Source organism: Marmota monax, unplaced genomic scaffold (assembly GCF_021218885.2).
Source record: "Marmota monax isolate L192 unplaced genomic scaffold, Marmota_monax_Labrador192_F-V1.1 WCK01_AAM20220418_F8-fsc00013, whole genome shotgun sequence".
NCBI lineage: Eukaryota > Metazoa > Chordata > Mammalia > Rodentia > Sciuridae > Marmota > Marmota monax.
The window spans coordinates 2,729,653-2,750,662 of record NW_026692202.1 but is presented as its reverse complement, the minus strand read 5'-3'; the positions used below and the strand labels follow the sequence as shown (position 1 = coordinate 2,750,662).

General features: G+C 37.7%; 1 protein-coding gene across 2 annotated transcripts in view; it reads right to left on the bottom strand.

Annotated features, from left to right (window-relative positions):
* Pdss2 (decaprenyl diphosphate synthase subunit 2) overlaps window positions 1-16,305 on the bottom strand; it is a 279,973-nt gene extending 263,668 nt beyond the window's left edge. The window contains exon 1 of one of the 2 annotated variants that reach the window (XM_046430499.2): window positions 15,214-16,305. In XM_046430499.2, the coding sequence (XP_046286455.1) occupies window positions 15,214-15,509 (296 nt within the window). In that variant the 5' untranslated portion in view covers window positions 15,510-16,305. The remainder of the gene's footprint in view (window positions 1-15,213) is intronic. The other variant, XM_046430505.2, reaches the window with a different exon arrangement.
* Window positions 16,306-21,010: the final 4,705 nt, after the last annotated feature.

Below are 21,010 nucleotides of genomic sequence, written 5' to 3'. Positions count from 1 at the left end.
TTGACAAAGAAATAGATCGGTGAGGGGCACATCACAATCATTATTAATCACTTCAGCAGGAGCAATGGTTACTGAATGGAACCCCTCAACCCAGAAAGCAAAGAGAAGAACCCAGAGGAAGACTGAATCCAAGCTGTGGCCACTAACTCCTCAAAGGGGCAAGGTGATCCTAACAGGCAGCAATATAAATATGTTAGGTATCTTAGGCTTTGTTAGGAAAGGCAGAAATCCCTGTCTATATTTGATTAATTGGACTCAAGAATTCAAATCAACAGGCAACCTGCTAAACAACCTACTAAAAGATTAAAGAACCAAAACAAACTACTCCAAGTCTAATGACCCAATCTGAGATTCAGGAACTCTCACCCAAATCCAAGACCCCTGAATGAAGTACCTTGCATGAAGGGGAGGCCAAATCACTTTTAGAATGTCTTTTTCCCAAGTGGATTTCTGGCCATTCAATCAGGTAATCATGAGGAGGCAAAAGGGAACACCTAATCTTCTTGGTGATTATTACATATTGGCTTTACGCTAACATTAGTTCTTAGAAACTAAGAATGCCACTGGTATATAGGTGGAGTTATATTCAACTTCTTCTCACAGTAGTCATCATGAGAGCCCACACATACATGTGCCAGTTTTCATATATTCCCTGATATTGCCAGAATCTCCACAGAAGCTTCCTGGTTCAAGAAGAAGGACTTATAATAAGAAACATAAAGTACAGGCTGATCAAATTCTCATTCTGTATCAAAATCACTGCATTTCTAGGAGACATTTTCTAAAGAAAAGGTGAAATGTTGTTACAAAACAAAGGAATAACAAACTCTGAGCAGGGCCCTCCTTGCTTGAACAGCAAATGTACATACTACCCTCCTCTCCCCATTTTCTTACTGTACAGACAATTTAAAAGATGTTTGAACCTAAAATAATGATGGACTGAGCCTGTGAAAAGCCCCAAAGAATACAGCACCTGTAAGAAGTCCATGGCCATTTCAGTAAGCAACTGAAGTAACTGTTTCCTTTTGAGAAACTGCTGCTGACTTGATACTGAATAGAACATTAAGTGATCATGCAGTCTAGCTTTCCACCATTAGTTGTTATTGGATGCATTTAGTTCTAAATTCTAACAGACCCAAATTCAGGTACAATTAAGTTGTATATCAAATCACTGACAGTCTCTAGGAGTGTTCTCCTGCTAGGTGATTTGTGCCACCTTGCCCTCAATCTGTTTTTATGGCTTCATGAGGACGGTATGACCAGAAAGCTTGAAAAGTGGGAAATGCCTCCCTGGTTTCAGGAAGACCTGCATACTATGTTAGAACCAGCTGTGAGGTAACCTATTAAAACCACTATTGCTACACAACAACCCCAGTCAGGGGTGATCCTGAGAATTAACGAAAAGGAGAAATCCTTTCTACGTGGAGGACATATTGCTACACATATCGTTGCTCACTTTGAATGGGAAAAGGTGGCCTGAAGTCAGGAATTACATGGCAATTTCTGGCATGCCTAACAGACCGCCTGAATGAATGATCAGGATTGAGAGGGAGCATGTTTGGATGATTAGTGAGAGGGTCATTTGGGGCAGGGAAATTTAGATAAATTTCTGGAAATGGGAGAGGACCTGAAACCATCTGTGTTCCTCATGACTACAAAAGTACCCCCACTGAGAAAAGACTCTTAACAAGCAGGTGCACAGGGTGGCTCCTGTAGACGTGGTAAGCCAGTTTCCTTGCCTGGTCAACAACATCCTTGGCTAAGTGACAGGTACTGGTGACAGGGATGGTGGCTAAACATATGCTCAACAACAAGGATTTCCTCCCACCAAGACTGAACTCGTGGTATCACTGCTAAGTGTCCCTATAATGTACACTCCTCCAAATGAACGGTTTGAGGTCCTCATAAGGGATGGACTCCAGTGATCCTTTCCATCTTAGAAAGATAACCAATTTGTCTTCAGAAGAAACATTTCTGGATCTGAATGTGATTCCCATCATGCTACTACCAACACAACAATCTGTGGACTTGTGTGTTCACATAATATCCCACTCAACAGTGCTTCAAATGAATAAAACCACTTCCTAACAAAAGCAAGGCTTCTGTTTTTTAATTTGTGCATTATAATTATACCTAATAGTGGGCTTGACTGTGATAGATTCATACCTGCACATAATTTGGTCAATTTTATACCTCAATATTTCCCCTTTCTCTCCTCTCCTCCATCCCTTTCCTCTACTGATCTCCCTTCTATTTTCACGAGAGCCACCCCTTTTTCCTCTCTAGTTTCCATATATGAAAAAAACATATGAACTGCCATATTTCACTGAGCATGATGTTCCCAAGAGCTGTCTATTCTTTTTTTTTAAAGAGAGAGAGAGAGAATTTTAATATTTATTTATTTTTATTTATTTTTTAGTTTTTGGAGGAGACATCTTTATTTGTATGTGGTGCTGAGGACTGAACCCAGCACCGGGCACATGCCAGGCGAGCGCGCTACCTCTTGAGCCACATCCCCAGCCCCTGCTCTATTCTTAACCATGTACTCTCCCCATCCTCCACAAGCATCAGGCTCACACAACAGTGAAACAACTGATTACAAGTGGACAAGGGTCCAGCTTGGAGTCACCACATTGGAAGCCTGCAGAATGCAGTTTATGAGCTTAACCGGCACTTTTCCAGTTGGGTACTAGACATGGCACTTCTCACAACTACAGCTAATAATCTCCCAAATTTGTTTCCTATCCCTAAGACTGGAAGTTACTAAAGGTTTCTTGCTCAAGGAAAGAATAACTTCTACCAGGAGACACAACAATGGTATCTCTGAAACTGCTACCTGGCTCATCATGCCAGAAAATGCAAAACAAAAGGCTGAAATAGAATGATATATTAACTACCATCAGGGTATATGTATATTGTATACAGTGGAAACCAGAATGAGTACAGATGGAATGCAGGAAGCACTCTGGGGTGCTTTCATGTTAGAATATAATGAAAGACTAATGGATTGAGCCAGAAATAGCTTAACCGTTCAGGATGAAGTTATGACTCAACCCATCAAGCAAAGAATCCCAGGCAGCTTAGGTCATGGCCACTTGCAACAATAACCAAATTATTTTATTTAATGTGTATAGTAGCTAGGATCCAGTATTACTACTAGTGACAAAAAATTCAAAAAACAATTTAAGCAGTGTGAAAGAAAGTGGGTCATACTGACCTGTGTGTTAACTACAAAGATATATACCTTCCTACTGTCCAGTCTATCATCCATAAAATGTGACATTCAAAAACGGCTTCTAGAACTCTTGCCACTACATCAACATTCAAAGCAGTAGATTAAAGAGGTGGCAGAAAATAATAGACCCCTCCTTTGAGAAGACTTCCTAGAAATTCCATATTCCACCAACATGGGGTGGGGAGGAGAGCAGAAATTAATCACATAGCCACACCCAGCAGTAAGTGAGGCCAGGAAATATAATCTCTTAGCTGGAAGCACTGCCACGCTAAATAAATTCAGGGTTCTCTTAAGAAGGTGGAAAAAGAAGACAAAAGTTGAAAAGGGCAACCTTTGCCATCATGGGCCAATAATATGTTGTGTTTCAGAGAAAATCGTTGTTTAGCCCACGAATTATGCATGTAAGAATTGGGTCACAGTAAAATTAGAAGATTAGACATCACTCAGAGGTCCTAGACCTAATTACATCATTTTAAGTAAGGGCATCTTTTAAATTGGCTACACGATAAAAAGTTGGTGGAATGGGGAAGAGGGAGTGAAGTAAATTCAAGCAAGGGGTGCCCTGCCAGAATCTGTTTCCCTTGGTCTCTCACTTTTCCTAGATGGAAATTCCTTTCCCTTATTCTGTGAGGTCTGGGCAGGACTGAAATATAGTTTACCCCACAACGGACTAAAGGTGTGCCCATGACTGCCCCCTAGAGGCAATCATAGCACACTTTTCACCTCTTCAGGGAACAGATCTGGATTCAGTTTAACATGCAAGAAAGGGGCTGGAGTTGTGGCTAGGTGGTAAAGCCCTTGCCTTCCATATGTGAGGCACTGGGTTTGATCCTCAGCACCACATAAAAAATAAAATAAAGGTATTGTGTCCATCCACAACTAAAAAAAAAATTTTTTTTAAAGATGCAAGAAGGCCAAATAGATCCTTTCTCACAGGACTGCGGGACTTAAAAACTTTAGGAGCCATCCAAAGATGAAAGGTAGGTAGAGTTAAAACTTCCTGACAATGCAACCATCATGTAGACAGGCTGTCTATAAAATCCTACTTTGACTTCCCTAGAGCTTCCCATTTCCATTCTTCCTAAGGCCTGAAAAGCTCTTCCTTGCTTAAATAATCAAAAATCAATTTATTTGCTTGCAACAAAACAATACAGATATAATTCTATACCCTCTCCCATACCCCTAAACCCCTGTAGCTTTTAGTCTTTCCTGGTCTGGGTATTTCCAATTCCAGCTCCAGTGCCCATCTCCCTTAGGCATTTTGGACATCTCAACATGCCACAAACACTTAAAGTTCAACAAAGCTACAAAATTTCCCTCAATATCTGCACCTAAACATACTTCCCCTGGTATCTCAATATACTCAATATTTTACCTCAGATCTGTTCTTGCATTCCCAGTTACCAAGTTCTGTCAACCTCACTTCATGAAAGAACATTAAATTCATTCCTTCTACTTTTGTCTTCACCACTGCTGCCTAAGTGCATATCCCTAAGAACATAGCAATTTTTAATAGTCAAGTGATTTCATTTATTCTCCTTAATTCATTAGTCCCTACCCAATGAACCACTCTCTGTGTCCTCATTTCACTTGTAAACACTTTTATCCTAACACATATGAAACATTTTATTGCACTTATTGTTTTACACATCTGTTTCCCTTAATTGACTATATATCCTGTCGAGGAGGAGGGGGATATGGCTCAGTATCTGGTGATCTTTGCATCCCCTAATAATAAGCACAGTGCCTGGTCATTAGGAGACAAACTTAACTAGCTGCTGAAAGAAGAAATGAATAAACCATAGCAGTCTTCTGTCAGGTCTTCCTGCCCAGCTTTTCTTTTCTGCAATTCACAATCTCCATAGCTGCCCAAGTAAGCTTTCAAAAGAGCACATCTGCTCAGGTCTCTCTACTGCTTAACCTTTACAGTCTCTACTGACCTAAAGACAAGATTAGATTTTCTTAACGTGATGTACAAAGTGCCTAAAAATCTGGTCCTAGCATTTCCTTTCTTTCACCTTTTAAGTCAACTTCATTTCATTCATAGAAGCTTTATTTACAGTATCTAAAAACTAGAAATAATCTTTATGTTCATTTAAGTTGTTCATTAAAATGCTCTATGTTCATGTAATAGAATACCCTTCAACAATAAAAATGAATTATAGCTGTTTTATCTATTTCGTTCAGTTTTCTGTTTACTTAGAGTGGAGTGGCAAGTCTAGCATCAGTCACTCGATCATGACAGAAGCGGACATTCCAACCTATTATTTGTCTCATCCTATCTCACCCTAAACCAAAATATAAATTTCCCTAGACTTTGCCAAGCAATTCTTGTGTCTTAATTTCTTTTCCAGACTCAGTCAACACCTTCTCATGCAACAGGACTCAACTCATGCCACCTCATCTTTAGAAGTCTTCAATTTCACCAGATAGACCTTTTTCTCCCTGACTATACAGCACATTGTTCATACACACTACAGCACTGCTATCAAAGTACTCTGATTCTATGCATGTGTCCCCAAATAAAACAAATTTCTAGTAATAATAATTGCTATCATGTGGAAATTTACTATGTGCATTTCAATACTGTTTTTCTAAGCACTTTATAGTAACTCATATTTAATCTTCATTAAGCTCTATGATATAGGTATGAATGTTGTCCTTATTTTTTTTAAATTTATGTTGTCCTTATTTTATAGAAGAAGAACCTAAGGTACAGAGAGGTTAAGTAAACTGCCTGAGCTCACATAGCTTGGTAGCAATAGGGCCAGGATGTGAACCCAAACAGTCGAATCCATAGTTATGCTCACTATACTGTCTCTCATGAATTCCTTGATGGCAACAACTGTGTCTTATTCTGTTTGTACATTCCATGCCCAGAGCACCTCAAATATTTGTGGAATGAATTGAAATTTATAATTTTCTCCTAGTCATCAAAGAAAAAGTTCTTTGTAAATAATGGAGGTTTCAGTCAGTAATTACAGAACTGAATCTGAAAGGGTCTTTCATAAACAGAAAAGACTAAAATTAAATTTCTATTAATAAATTCAAAGAACTCTGAAGAATTTTAAGACGTAGAAAAGACCAATGAGGTTTCTAAGGTAGCCAAGTAACTATAGTGAACTCAGGAACAAGAAGTCTCTACCAAGAAATCAATGCCCCCTACGAAAAGAGGCTAACTGTCATAATTTGCCTCCTATAACTGCATACTAAATTAATCACATCTATCTAAATCTGAAGTAGAGAGCAGAGTTTTAAAGGCAAAAGCAAAAAGGTAAATTATTTAAACAAAAATTTAATCCTAAAAGCCAAATCTGTCAAGAGTAATCAATGAAAATAAATAAAGCCACATTATTCATGGAAATAGCTATATATAAGCAACCACAAAAATTTAACCAACTCTATAGTGGAAAAATATTACTCATCATCTTTTAAACAATTAAATACTCTCCATATGATATCAAAAGCATTTAAGTTCTTGACATTAGATGGTATATGAAGTGATTCACAAAAGCTAAAACTAATTTTAATGATCTATACAGAAATGTAAGTGATTGAAGTATATGTGTGTATATACACATATCACACACACACACACACACACTTACGTATATATAACATATAAAATGCCTAAGTGGATAATTAGATTTAATTAGGAAGGAAGAAATGAAACAACAAGGCACAATTTGTACAGGCAGAAAACTAAAATGATGCACTGTGGCTACCTTTAGCTTCCCCCACACTACCAAGCTAAATCACATAGCCCGACCATCCTACAACATCACTGTCCAATTTGGACAGGTACACAATTACTCAACAAAGCCTCTGAACCAAGTGTCTTTTCAGAATTCAATTTTTTTTCTGATTTTAGGAAGGTCCTTTTAGCCCAACACTCCAGCAGGAACTGGGGCAGCACCCTGTAATCAAAGGCATTAATACTTCTGTAATTAAATACATAAATATTGACTTTCAGTGGGATAACAATCTAACAGCAGTTCAGGTTGAATTTGAGTCTGCAAAAACATTCTGTTTTCTGAGCTTTCAGGATTTTTAAATTGTGGAAAAAGGACTATAGATTTCTTTTACTCATTTAATCTGCATTCAATCTGTTCACTCTCAGAACTAAGAAAGGTTTTCTCAAAGCACAACACTAATTTCTAGACAAGTGTGGAAATGGCAATATCACTGGAAATCACCTCATCAATCCTTACCTCATTTCTCAGGAAACTAAAGCCCAGAGAGATCAAATGACTTGCTGGGGTTACACAGTTACATGCCTACAAAGATGAAACTAGAACACACAAATCTCCAGTCTCCCAGGCCTACTTTCTCCCCCAACCCCCACATTTCTATTGACTTGAAGTGATTGATATATATATATATATATATATATATATATATATATATATATATATATATATATATATATATAAGCTTTTCAAAGTAATGAAATAATTATAAACAGAAAATTGCAAAAATATTATATACTGAGTTCTATGTACCCTTCGCCCAGCTTCACCCAATAGTGTTATCTTCTATAGTTGGTTAGCAATACCAAGAACAAAAAATTGACAATTACCTTAGTGTTAGCTATAGATCTTATTCCATTTTCAGCATTTTTTCCATCTGCATTCACTTGTTGTAAGTGCATATAGTTCTATGCAACTTCATCCCTTGTCTAGATTCATGTAACCACCATCAAAAGATTCCAAACTGCTCCATCACCACAATATACCTCTTTATATTTATGCTCATCCCTATTCCCAACATTATTTGACTCCAGAAACCACTAATATTTTATCCATCTCTATAGTTTTGGCATTTTGAAAATGACATGTTGCACAAATGAAATCATATACTATTATAAACGCTTTAAGCTGACTTTTTTAAAAATTGTGATAAAATACACACACATGAAATTTACCATCTTAACGATTTTTAAATGTATATAGTAGTGTTAATTCACACTGTTGTGCAATCAATCTCCAGAACTTTTTTATCTTGCAAAACTGAAGCTTTACACCCATCAAACAACAACTCCCCATTTTCCCCTCCCTCCAATCCCTGGCAACTTTCTGTTTCTACACTATTGTTTCTCTGAATTTGACTATCCTGGCTACTCATATAAGTAAAATCATATTGTTTTTTTGAGTGGATAATTTTCACTTAGAATATGTCTTTGAGGTTCATCCATGTTATAACATGTGCCAGAATTCTTTTCTTTATAAAGCTGAATAATATTCCATTATATGTACATACGATTTTGTTAATCTGGTTATCCATTAATTGGCACTTGGGTTGCTTCTATCTTTTGACTATTATGAATACTGCTGTTATGAATGTAGACATACAAATATCTCTTTTGAGACTCTGCTGTCTTGTGTGTGTGTGTGTGTGTGTGTGTGTGTGTGTAGTAGTGCAATTGCTGGATCATATAGTTATTCTACTTTTAATTTTTTGAGGAAGGAGATTGACTTTTTTTACTTAGCATAATTCCTTTGAGATTCATCCAAGTTGCTGCATGTATCAATATCTCATTTCTTTTTCTTATCCAGTACTATTTTATTATTATCTATGTACCACAGCTCACCAATCACCACTGTATGACATGTGGGTTGGTCAATTTGAGGTTATTACAAATAAGATGCAATAAACATTCTGGTATAGGTTTTGATATAGACATAAGTTTTATTTCTGCTTAGGAGTATGGGATGTATGTTAAATGTATGTTTAATTTTATGAGACATTGCTAAGCTGTTTTTCCAGAATGGCTATATAATTTTACCTATAAAACAATACATGAGAAATCTAGTTTCTCTACATCTTCACCAGGACTTCATATTGTCAGTACTTTTTATTTTAGTCATTCTAATAGGGTAAGTGGTGGTATTTCATGATGGCTTTAATTTGCATTTCCCTAATGGCTAATAATGTTGAACATTTTCCACAAGCATACTTGCCACCTCTATAGAATCATCTCTTTGTCCATTTTCCCATTGTACTCTTTGTTTCTTACTGTTGAGTTTAGAGAATTCTTTACATATTATGTCTATAAGTCCTTCTTCAAAAATGTGATTTGGAAATATTTTCTCCCAGTCTGTGACTAATCTTTTCATCCTTTTCCCAGGATCTTTGCCATAGCAAAATTTTTAATTTTTATCGTGTCCAACTATTTCCTTTTATTAATTTTTTTGGTGCCAATCTAAGGGGATTGGCACTGTTTAAGTTCTAAAGATTTTCACCTTGTTTTCTTCTAAAAGTTCTATAGTTTTATGTTTCAAATCTATTTTGCATTGATTTCACAATGATCAATTTATATTGACTTTTAGTTATAGATGGACACAATATCTTTATTTATTTATTCATTTATTTATTTATTTATATGTGGTGCTGAGGATTGAACACAGTGCTTCACATGTGCTAGGCAAGCATTCTACTACCCCAGCCCTATACTTTTTTAAAAAATATTTTTTAGTTGTAGATGGACACAATACCTTTACTTTATTTATTTATGTTTTACATGGTGCTGAGGATCAAACTCAGTCCCTCTCATGTGCTAGGCAAGCGCTCTATCACTGAGCTACAACCCCAGCCCTCTATAATGACTTTTGAAAATACACAGGGTAAGATTTAGGTTGAGGGTATTTTTTCTTTTTTTTCCTATGATGTCCAAATATTTCAATATCATTTGTTGAAAAGAGTATCCTCCCTCCACTGAATTGCTTTTATACTTTTTAAGAATCAGTTGGGCATATTCATGTTGATCTATTTCTGGATTTTCTGTTCTGATCTGTTGATTTGTCTGTGCCTCTGCCAATACCACACTGTTTTTTAATAAATATAGGTATAATAAGATGGAGCAGTAGACAGAATAGTTTCTCCCGCTTTATCCCCACCTCAACATTGTTTTGGCTACTCTAGTTGATTTATTTTACTTTACTGCGTATTCTTTTAAAGTGTTCCGCATATTAATAGCAGTATGATAGTCTGAGAAAAATAGATAAAACCATGAAGGATAAAAATATATAATATACTACCAACACCCTAAAATACTACTCATGTAATTTGTATCCATCTATCCTTGAATGAAGTCCCAATTTCTCCATGAAAGGTTCTTTACTATTCTAGGTCATATCTAACTGTAATAGCTCATTAGCCACAAGTTGTTTTATCATTCTGTTAGATATTAGTAAACATATTTAGTGTTCAATAGAATGTCAATTCATTAAGGGACAGGGTCCCTGTTTCAGATTGTTTTATGTTCATAAGTTACAATAAACACTGAATCAATTTATTGAAAATTATTTATCTAAATGGAGGTTACAACAGAGAGATCCTAGAAAATCTAGAAGAAGTGTAAAAAATAAGAGCTTCTTGCTCCACTGTTCCCAGTACTAGGATTATTAGCTCAACAACATCAAGATTTTTAAATTTACTCACTTCAGAATTAAATTGTAAAAGAGTATGTACTTCTTTTTTTTTTTTATTTTTTTTTATTTTTTAGTTTTCGGCGGACACAACATCTTTGCTGTATGTGGTGCTGAGGATTGAACCTGGGCCGCACGCATGCCTGGCGAGCACGCTACCGCTTGAGCCACATCCCCAGCCCAAGAGTATGTACTTCTAAGGTTCTCTTTCCCCTTCTTGTTTTAGTCGGCTATTTCACCACTGTGACTAAAAGACCCGACCAGCACAATTATAGAGGGGGGAAAGTTTATTTTGGGTTTCACAGTTTCAGAGGTCCAGAGACAGCAAGCACCATTCCTCAGGGCTCAAGGTGAAGCAGGACATTATGGTGGAAGAGTGTGGCAGAGGGAAGCAGTTCACATAATGATCACAAAGCAGAGATAGAGACTCCACTCTCCAAATATAAATATATACCCCATATCCCCATCTCCAATGAACCACTTCCTCCAAACACATCCCACCTGTCTCCACTCAGTTAATCCCATGAGGGATTAATTCACTGATTAGGTTAAGGATATAACCCAATCTTACTGTCTCACATATGGGCTTTTAGGGGACACCATATCTAAACCGTAACACTTTTCTTGATGGGGTGGCTTAGGTAAAGAAAAAAAAATAGTGAATGGTGACTGCCTTTTCATCTCCTGCTGTTTGCCAACACTATTACAACTCATTTAAATGTTAGGACTATTAGATATGTTTCATCCTAAACATACAGTTCAGATATACTCAACAAGTAAATGGTGCAGGCTGCAATTGGGGTTCAGCAGTAGAGTGTTTGCCTAGCTCGTGTGAGACACTGGGTTCAATACTCAGCATCACATAAAATAAATAAATAAAGGTATTATGTTCATCTACAACTAAAAATAAAAATTAAAAAATTTAAAGTAAATGGCACAAAAGATTAGAATATTGATTTAAGAAAATATTAGGAAATCAGAGTATAAAATGGGTCATTAAAATTGTAAAGAATTGAGCAGTCCAATTCCCTATGGTCCTAACTACACCAACTACAGGAGGTGTTTGTGCCCTTTGGGCTACCTTACTGAGAGTATTTTCCTCTTAATTATCAATGCTTTGCTGACAAGACTTCAACAAAGTATGGTGTACAGTATGTAAAATAAGATAATGTTTATATTTTAGCTCTAATTTACAATAGCCATAACCTGCCTAACCCATGCATCAAGTCCTTCCTCCTTTGCTAAAACAGATGTACGGTGTGTATGTGTGTGTGCGCCCGCTGTGCGCATGTATAAAGAGAAAGAGATATGTCCTCTCCCCGAAAGATTATTTTTCCATTGACTGCCTATGAGTTTAGACTGTTAATAATTTGCAACATACACTCATAATAACTATAGTAACATTACATGCAAATGAGTTCCTTCTTCTCTTGCAAAATAACAATTCATATATGCTACCTTAACAACTTTGCTAAAATTTAGTTCCTCTTTGATTCTTTCCCTATACTGTGAGACTACTAGACAGGGAAAGTTATAATCAGGGAAGCTGCAAAGCCATTAGACACACCTTTCATCTGGTGTGTCTCTAATGTTCTCAGAAGAGATCTTTGTCAAGTCTTCATCTGATCCTGTGGCAACTAAGTAAATGAACTGCAATTCTCCAAAAATACACATTAAATAAACTTCTTTTCAGCTCTGCCCTTTTCACTTCAATGCTTTATTAAAGGGAATACAATACTCACAATGTACTTACTATACTACTACAAACCCCATCGTGGACACAACCATGCCCACCACACACACACACACACACACACACAGAGAGAGAGAGAGAGAGAGAGAGAGAGAGAGAGAGAGAGAGACTCTTCTCCATTAGTAAAAATTAAGAAACCTCAATGATTCTAGTGTCATAAGAACATGGAATAACGTGAACTCAGACACTGCTTGTGACAGTGTAAACTGGTATAACCACTTTAGAAAACAATTTGATATTATCTTCTAAAGATGAACATGTGCACACCATAATTATACTCCTATCTATACCCTCAAGACATGTACACCAAGACATACAAACATATTCATAGCAGACTTTTTCATAACACCAAAAAAATGCAAACATCCCAATGCTGATTAAAAGAAGACTGTGGTATATTCACCCAATGGAATTTCACACACTAGTGAAAAATAAATGAAATACAGTTAAATATACAACATGAATGAGTCTCAGAAACAGTAATGAATTTTAAAAGTTATAGAAAACCATAAGTAATTAACTATCATATTTGAAAATTTCAAAGAATATGGGCAAAATTAAACATGCTATTGTTTAGAGAAATACCTATGTAACTCTAAGAAAAAAAGTAGTAGATAGAGATCAGAGAGAGACTAGAAAATACACATGTATCGTCAACAAAATTGGCAAAGTTATACTTATTAAGTTGGATAGTAGACTTGTTAGTTTCATTATTAAGCTTTAAACCATATACATATATACATCTGTGTGTGTGTGTGTGTGTTCTGAGTGTTTATCACCTACAATCTCTGGAGAAGTAACATTCCAGCTACCAGATAAGTTTTAGTGCAATCATAAGGTGACATTCCTGATAATTAGGAACAATGTTAAGAAATACAATCACTTGAAGCCAGGCGCAGCGGCATAACCAGTAATCCCAGTGACTCAGGTGGCTGAGGCAGGAGGATCACAAGTTCAAAGCCAGCATCAACAACTTAGTGAGGCCCTAAGAAACCTTAGCAAGACCCTGTCTCAAAAAATAAAAAAGGCCAGGGAAGTGGCTCAGTACCAAAAGAAAAGAAATACAATCACTTTTTTATGCTATTTGGCAACTTTTATCGTAAGAAAGTGACAGGTGTTTCTCATAAAATATTAAGCAAGGGAGTGGACAAGGGAAGTGGGTGTAGCTAAAAAAAGCAACAGGAGAGAGACTTATAGTGATGAAAGTGTATCTTAATTATATTAGTATGTATCTTGATTGTATCAATGTCAATATCCTGCTTGTAGAATTATACTACAGTTGCAGTAGACATTACCATTGATTAAACTAAAGGAGGGGCTATGCTAGCATTCTAGGGTGGCACCCCCAGCCTCTACTTGCCCCCATTTGTGATAACCAAAAGTTCTGTCATAGATTGTCAAATGCCCCCTTTGAGGCTAAATTGAGAACCATTGTTTCGGTCAGGAAAGCCAAGAAGAGGTATGGAAATAATCCTGATTGAAGGACACTGAAGGGACATCACAACTAAATGCAATACTTGACCTTAATCTGGATCCTGTATTGGAGCATAAAGAATGTTAAAAAGACATTATTAGGTCAATTTTAAAAATTGGAATATAAACAGTAGATTAAATAAAAGTATTTTATCAATATTAAGTGTACCCGGGCTGAAGTTGTGGCTCAGTGACAGAGAGCTCACCTAGCACATGTGAGGCACTGAGTTGAATCCTCAGCACCCCATAAAAATCAATAAATAAAATAAAGATATCTACAACAAAAATAAATATTTAAAAAATATTAAATGTACCCAAATTCACAACTACATAAAAGAATTATCTCTAAGCTTAGGAAATAGACACTTGAGTTTTTAGGAGTAAAGGACCATGATATATGCAATCTAACTTCAAATGATTCAGGAAAAAAAAAAATATATATATATATATATATATATATATAACATCCACAATGAGTAGTGTGTGTGGTAGGTGAATCTAATAAATGGTCATACAAGTGTGTTCTTTGTACTATTTTCATTCTTGCAACTTCCCCCTTCGTTTAAAATTAATTACAAATCAAAAGACGTGGGTTGTTGGGCTGGGGGTGTAGCTCAGCAATACAGTACTTGTGCATTATCACCAGTACCTCGGGCGCGCGCGCGCGCGCACGCGCGCACACACACACACACACACGGTACAGGCTGTTTTTAAGTGGGGGAAAAAAAAAACATGCTTAAAAAAAAACAAAAAACTTGTGACAGTTTTCACAGAAACAGTCCAGCATGAGTGATAAAAACCCCAAGAAGTATATGACTACAGACTGAATAAATACTTACTTCAAGCCTGGACATTCGATGAAAAGAAGTGTCTATTTCCAGTCTCTCTCTGTCCCTCCCTACTCTTTCTGGGAGTGACCCAATGAAGAGTGCGGAACTGAAAACTAATCTATCCCACTTTTATAAGGCCATTTCTAGAAAGTGACTCAATAAATTACATGCATGCTCAATTTCTCCACAAATCACTGTAGCATCTTCTCCATCAACAACTAAAACAGCAAAATCGCAAAGAACATAACAAGAGTTTCTCATAAGAAAACCATTCATCTACTCAGCTGGGTTAGTGGAGAAAGAATGTCAAGGTGGACAAGAAGAAAGACAACAGTTTATTTAAAAAAAAAAAAAAAAAGTAATGTCTAGAAGAGCCGAAAGAAAGAAAAGATAAAGACTGGCAGGAAGCAGCCTCAGCGAGTTAGGAAGGGTGTTTGGCCAAGAAACAGAACTTGAATGGGTGCGCGCGGGGTCAGCGGGACTGGGGGTCCTCACCTGGCAGTGGTAAGCAGAGGGTGCTGAGTTCCCACCAGCTTCCGCACCTGCATTGCGATGTTGCTGAGCTCGTCGCTCAGCAGGCAGCGGAGGCTCATGAAGGATGTGGGATAGCCCACGATCTTCTCAGCCTCTGACACCACCTGGTTCCAGTGGGCTGGGGACCTGGAGGACTGACCACGCCAGGGTCCCAACGGGGAGACAGTGTCGAGGGATGGGAACTGCCACAGGCGACGTGGGGGGGCCAAGGCCCCCAGATAACCCGGAAAGCGCAACAGCAGACGTTGAAGGTTCATGGTTAGAGTCTGGAAGAGTTAGGGACCTGGGGGGTGTCCGGAGGTGGCGGGGGAAACCAAGCAGGGGCTGAGGAGGAACTTCGAGGAACTAAAAAAAAATCGGTGGCTCCCGTCTCTCAAAGGAGAGTGGCTTCCTTAGAGCCGTGACCAGAAACGACCTTTGCTGCTTTCTACAGCTCGAGTAGGATAGACAACAGCTCCGGCTCAAAACTGACCCCGGGTACCGGGAGCAGAAACCACAACCAAAGTCTATGTGGGGGGCGCCATATTGGAGGCGTGGAATGCGGCCTGCCGTAAAGATGGAGGCGGGCTCTTGAGGAGCAAAGAATGTCCCCTACTTTACGGCGCAGCCAGTAATGCCCCCATAGGCGGAGTTTTGGAAGCGAGCCCTGAGAGGCCACGGGGGGAATGAAAACCTCTCCTCTCCTTGGTTTAGGAAGATCCCGTGGCAGAGATTGTGTGTGTGCACGGAGGGGTCCCCCGGCGCCTCTAATCTGGGTCCAGTCGGGATTCATCAGGGCTTCCCGGCGCCCAGCACCGAGTGGGCACGTATGTTTGTCCTAAGAGTCGGGTGTCAGTCCAGTGTCTACCCCTGCCCCGTCTCGCCCGCAAGGAAGAGTGTCAGGCCCAGGCGCCGGCTCCTCCCGAAGCCGTTGGTTGCTGTCCGCCGCCAGCCCTTGGTAGGGGCAGTGGACCGGAGTGAAGGCGGCCTGGCTGCCTGTACCTCAGGCTGCCACGGCTCTCCGGTGGAAGGCCGAGTCCGGCTGTAGGACTCCGCCCACGTGTCCTCTACGCCCTACCAGACTGAAAGTGGCGTAGCGCAGCGAAAAGGGTACCTTTCCCTTAGGGACGTCCTCTGAGAGTCGTTGAGTCACCGGCCTCATCTCAGCGTCCGTTTCCGCTGATGTGCAGTCCGGGCAGAATCAGCTGTGCCACCTTCGCACGGCGCAGAGAGGTTGGAATGAAACGCTGCCTCCTCCCAGCTTTCACCTCTGTCGTTTTCCTCTTCATTCGTAGCCTTGGAACTCCACTCTCCATCCAGGGTTCAAAACCGTATCGCTGGACCGAGTGCTTTTCACGTATGAGCACAAAACAGCCTCGTTAAGTAGATCTTAGTATTCTTCGTGTTTTATAAGAGGAAACTCAGGCACAGGTGAATTGTGTTAAGTTTCGAACAAACATGCTAGGCAGAATATGGACCCAGACAGTCTATTTCTTTTTTAATGCATACTCTTAACCTTACTCTTATGTAAAAGACTGCAATCCATTTTTTCCTCATCATTGTTGATGGAAAGTTGTCAATGTGAATATTGTTTTAGTAGTGTTACCTATTATTTTCTTTAGTAGGTGCAACATTTTACCCTCTTCCTCATCACCCAAAACAAGTGTTAAACCCTTATTCATACAGGCTGCATTACCTAGTTTTTACACTCATATATTTATAGCTTCTAAAATTCTCTTCAGCTTTAAATCTTCCTAAATTCATGGTTAGTATTTTTTAAATTTGAACCATGCATAGATTTTTGGGCTACATATAAAAATTGGAACTTAGAAAAAATGGCAAATTAAGAGGAATTGTTCAGTTTGTAAACAAGATACTTTACAAAAGGTTTGAGTCCTTTTTAATAACAAATTTCCCTTATGATTCAAATTTACAAAAATTTAATTTAGGTATGACTTTTTAGGGGTACAGATTATTTAAAGTGGAGTATGCTGAAAGATATCAAAAACAGTTTCTCTCCTCAAAATAAGTGAAGTATGCTGAAGTTTGAAAATAATTCCTGTGAAAGAGATAAACTCCTGGCAATAAAATACAAGTCTGCTGTTAGATGAAAATAAATGCGGTGATTCAGATACTGTACCATTTCAAAAGGTTCAAAGGCCTGAGCTTCTGGGTTATCCAAGGTGAAAAAAGTCATGAAAATCCAAAGAAAGATAAAGACTGAATGTGATATACTGTGCACTCAAGACTGTTTCTTCAGAATCATGGTACCTTAAGAGCAACTTTTCATGCAATTTCCTTAATATCAATTCACAGCATGTACTTTAACTTCTCCACAGAAACCAAGGGCATTATTCTCTGGTCATACTCTATTAACCAAGTTTTTGATTATTCATGGGACTTTTGGTCCCATTTACTTTAAATAATCAGCACTTTCTTTTATACTTACAGTTAAAAGGTTGCATTATACATAATGATTATCAGGGTTTAGAAGGTCAAAATGTATTTGTTCTTTAATCTTCCAGGTAAATATATAATTCTTTCAAATCTTTATGATTAAAGAGATTTCCAAATTGCTAGTGACTTTAGGAGGAGCAGGGAGGCAGTATCTGGGATTCTGCCCTTCCTTTGCCATTGATAATAGCTACTTTAAAGATGTCCGTGGGCTGGGATTGTAGCTCAGCAGTAGAGCGCTCATCTAGCACGTGCGAAGCCCAGGGTTCAATCCTCAGCACCACATAAAAATAGATAGAATGAAGATATTATATCCAACTACTTCTAAAAAATAAATGTTTTTAAAAAGGTGTCTGTGAATGTGTGCATGAAGTAGTAATACAGCAGGGTTTCTTTTTTAAATAACTTTATTTTAATTTTTATGTGGTGTTGAGGATTGAACTCAGTGCCTCACACATGCTAGGCAAGCGCTCTACCACTGAGCCACAAACCTAGCCCCCCTAGCAGGGTTTCCTGACCTAAGTATGTTTGATATTTTGGACCAGATTATTCTTTATTTGGTGTGAGGAGGGATGTTCTTATTATTGTATAACAGATCACTGACCTCTCTGCACTGGTTTCCAGAAGTATCCCTTCAAAATTGTGACAACCAAAAATCTCCAAACATTGCCAAATATCTATCACCTGGGGCAGGGAAAAATAGCCCACTGGAAATGGAGCTGCTAGAAGAAAAAACAATGTTCAATGGTAGAATGCATATCTAGCATACATAAAGCCCTAGGTTCAATCTCCAGCAGAAACAGAGGAAGGGAAGGAGGGAAAAAGGGAGGGAGAAAAGAAAAAATGTCCATTCATAACATTTACTCCTACAAAGCATCAAAAGAAGAGAACCTGAGAGTTAGCAGCCCTGCAAGATTATGGTCATTCCACATCCAGCCATACATATCAATTCTCTTGATATTGATATTCTTCTAGAGAAAGTAATCTGACAAAAGGTGGTCATGGTTCCTCCTTCGCCTTGCTGAGGAATCTTTCTCAATAAGTGGATTTCACTTACCTGCCTCTTTGTATTCTGTTGACTTTAGAAAGAAGTGAGGTCATATTTGATGTTGACTGGAAACCCAGACCAACCTGTGGAAATACAAGGTCTTAACAAGGATAGTGAAGCTGTGATTGCCCACTTACTTGGTTGGTGGGCTGTAAGGAACAGGGATGGCACATATTGCCATTGAGAAAGAAAAATGGTGCACAGCACCCATGGAAAGGAACTTGATAATCACTAACAAAATTACCCATCATTTTGCCTTTTTAAAATTTTTTTTAGTTGCAGTTGGACACAATACCTTTATTTTATTTTTATGTGGTGCTGAGGATCGAACCCAGGGCCTCGCCTGCGCTAGGCAAGCGCTTTACCACTGAGACACAACTCCAGCCCCTCATTTTGCCTTTTGACCCAGAAATCCCAATTGTAGGCAGCTGTTCCAAAATGCAAAATGACTTATGCACAATGTTATTCATTGTATTATTATTTGTAATAGCAACAGACTGGGAACAATCCAAATAACCACAACTACTAGACTAGTGGAATAAACTGTGGTGGATCCACATAATGAAACACACTATGCAACTGTGAAAAAATAAGGGCCATCTCTTTACATGATGTATAGTGGTCTGCAGGATATACAGTAGTTTTTTAAAAGTTCAAAAAGTATGGTATGATTTTTTGGTGAGATAGTTGAACTCTGAATATATATTTACATATATTTGAGGCAGGAAAAACCAGAGGAGATCAACATGGAAGCTTGATCACTCTGAATAAACCAGACCTATATAGTTTTGATTTTTTAGGATCATATGTATATATGTATATATCATGTTCAAAATAATTTTAAATCCAAAAGAAAACTGCAGTTTCTAAAAATTGAAAATAAACTGAAGCAAATGATCTAACTGTATATTAAGTTGGTGGTAAAACCACATCAAGTAAATGATAAAAAACAGTGTTTTCACAGTACATTCACAATGGAATATATTCTTAGGATAAATCTTAAGTCTTATTCAATAGTATTATTGCTAGTAGAAATATACAGGCTATTATTTTCAAACTATTAGTGTATATTATAGGTACACAATATACGGCTTATTAGGAACAATGATTTCTGTAATAGAATATATGTAATATTAAATTTGAATTAGAAATTTAATATTACATATATTAAATATATTTAATATTTATTCTTATTCTTTTCCAAAATCTTTCTTTGTATAGCCATTATGGAAATCAGTATGGTGATTCCTCAAAAAACTAAAAATAGAACTATCATATGATCTACCTACACCACTCCTTGATATTTATCCAGAAGAATTAAAGTTAGCACACTGTAGATATACATAAGTATTCACATTTACTATGGCACAACTCATAATAGCCAAGTTACGGAATCAGCCTAGGTGTCTGACAACACATGAATGGATAAAGAAAATGTGATATAGATACACATGGAGTATTATTCAGCCACAAAGAAGAATGAAATTGTGCCATGTACAGAAAAATGAATGGAACTAGAGACCATCATGTTAAGCAAAGTAAGTCAAGCTCATAAAAACAAGTACCATATTTTTCTCTCATATGTAGAAGCTAGAAGCAGGGGAAAAGACATCATGAATAAGGGAGACTATTAGAGGAAGAGAATCAGGAAGGAGAAGAGAAGGGTCAAGGGAAATATTGTTTTATGCATGTACAAATATGCCAACAATGAAACCCTCTATTCTGTATAATTAATATGCACCAATAAAAATGCTTCTTATGTCTTAACAAGGAAAGTTTTACATTCATTTTTTAAAAAGAAGCATTTGTTTGTTTTGTCACTTGAAAAGACCCACAGGTAATAACAATTTTATAGTAATAAGAACCTTTAGCAACATATTGTACTTTTTTGTGTGGTACTGAGGATTGAAACCAGGATCACTGAGTGCAGACCTTCCTATTTTTTATTTTAAGATGGGATTTTGTTAAGTTGCTAAAGCTGGCCTCAAAACTTGTGATCCTCCTGCCTCAGCCTCCCAAGGAGCTGGGATTACAGGCATGCACCACCATATCCGACTCACTGTACTTTTAATACATCATTTCCTTTGCAAAAGGAATGAGTATTTTTGGAAGAATGGCAGATTCCAGGCTATAAAGAGCCTGGAATATCTTGTTGTACCAGAAATCAAGAAAGCTATTCAAATCTAAAGGGACAGGTCAAAGGCACAAAGGAGTCAGCATAAAGGAGTTCCACTGGATGGAAGAGGATGATCTGATCATCAAAATAATAAAAAATTA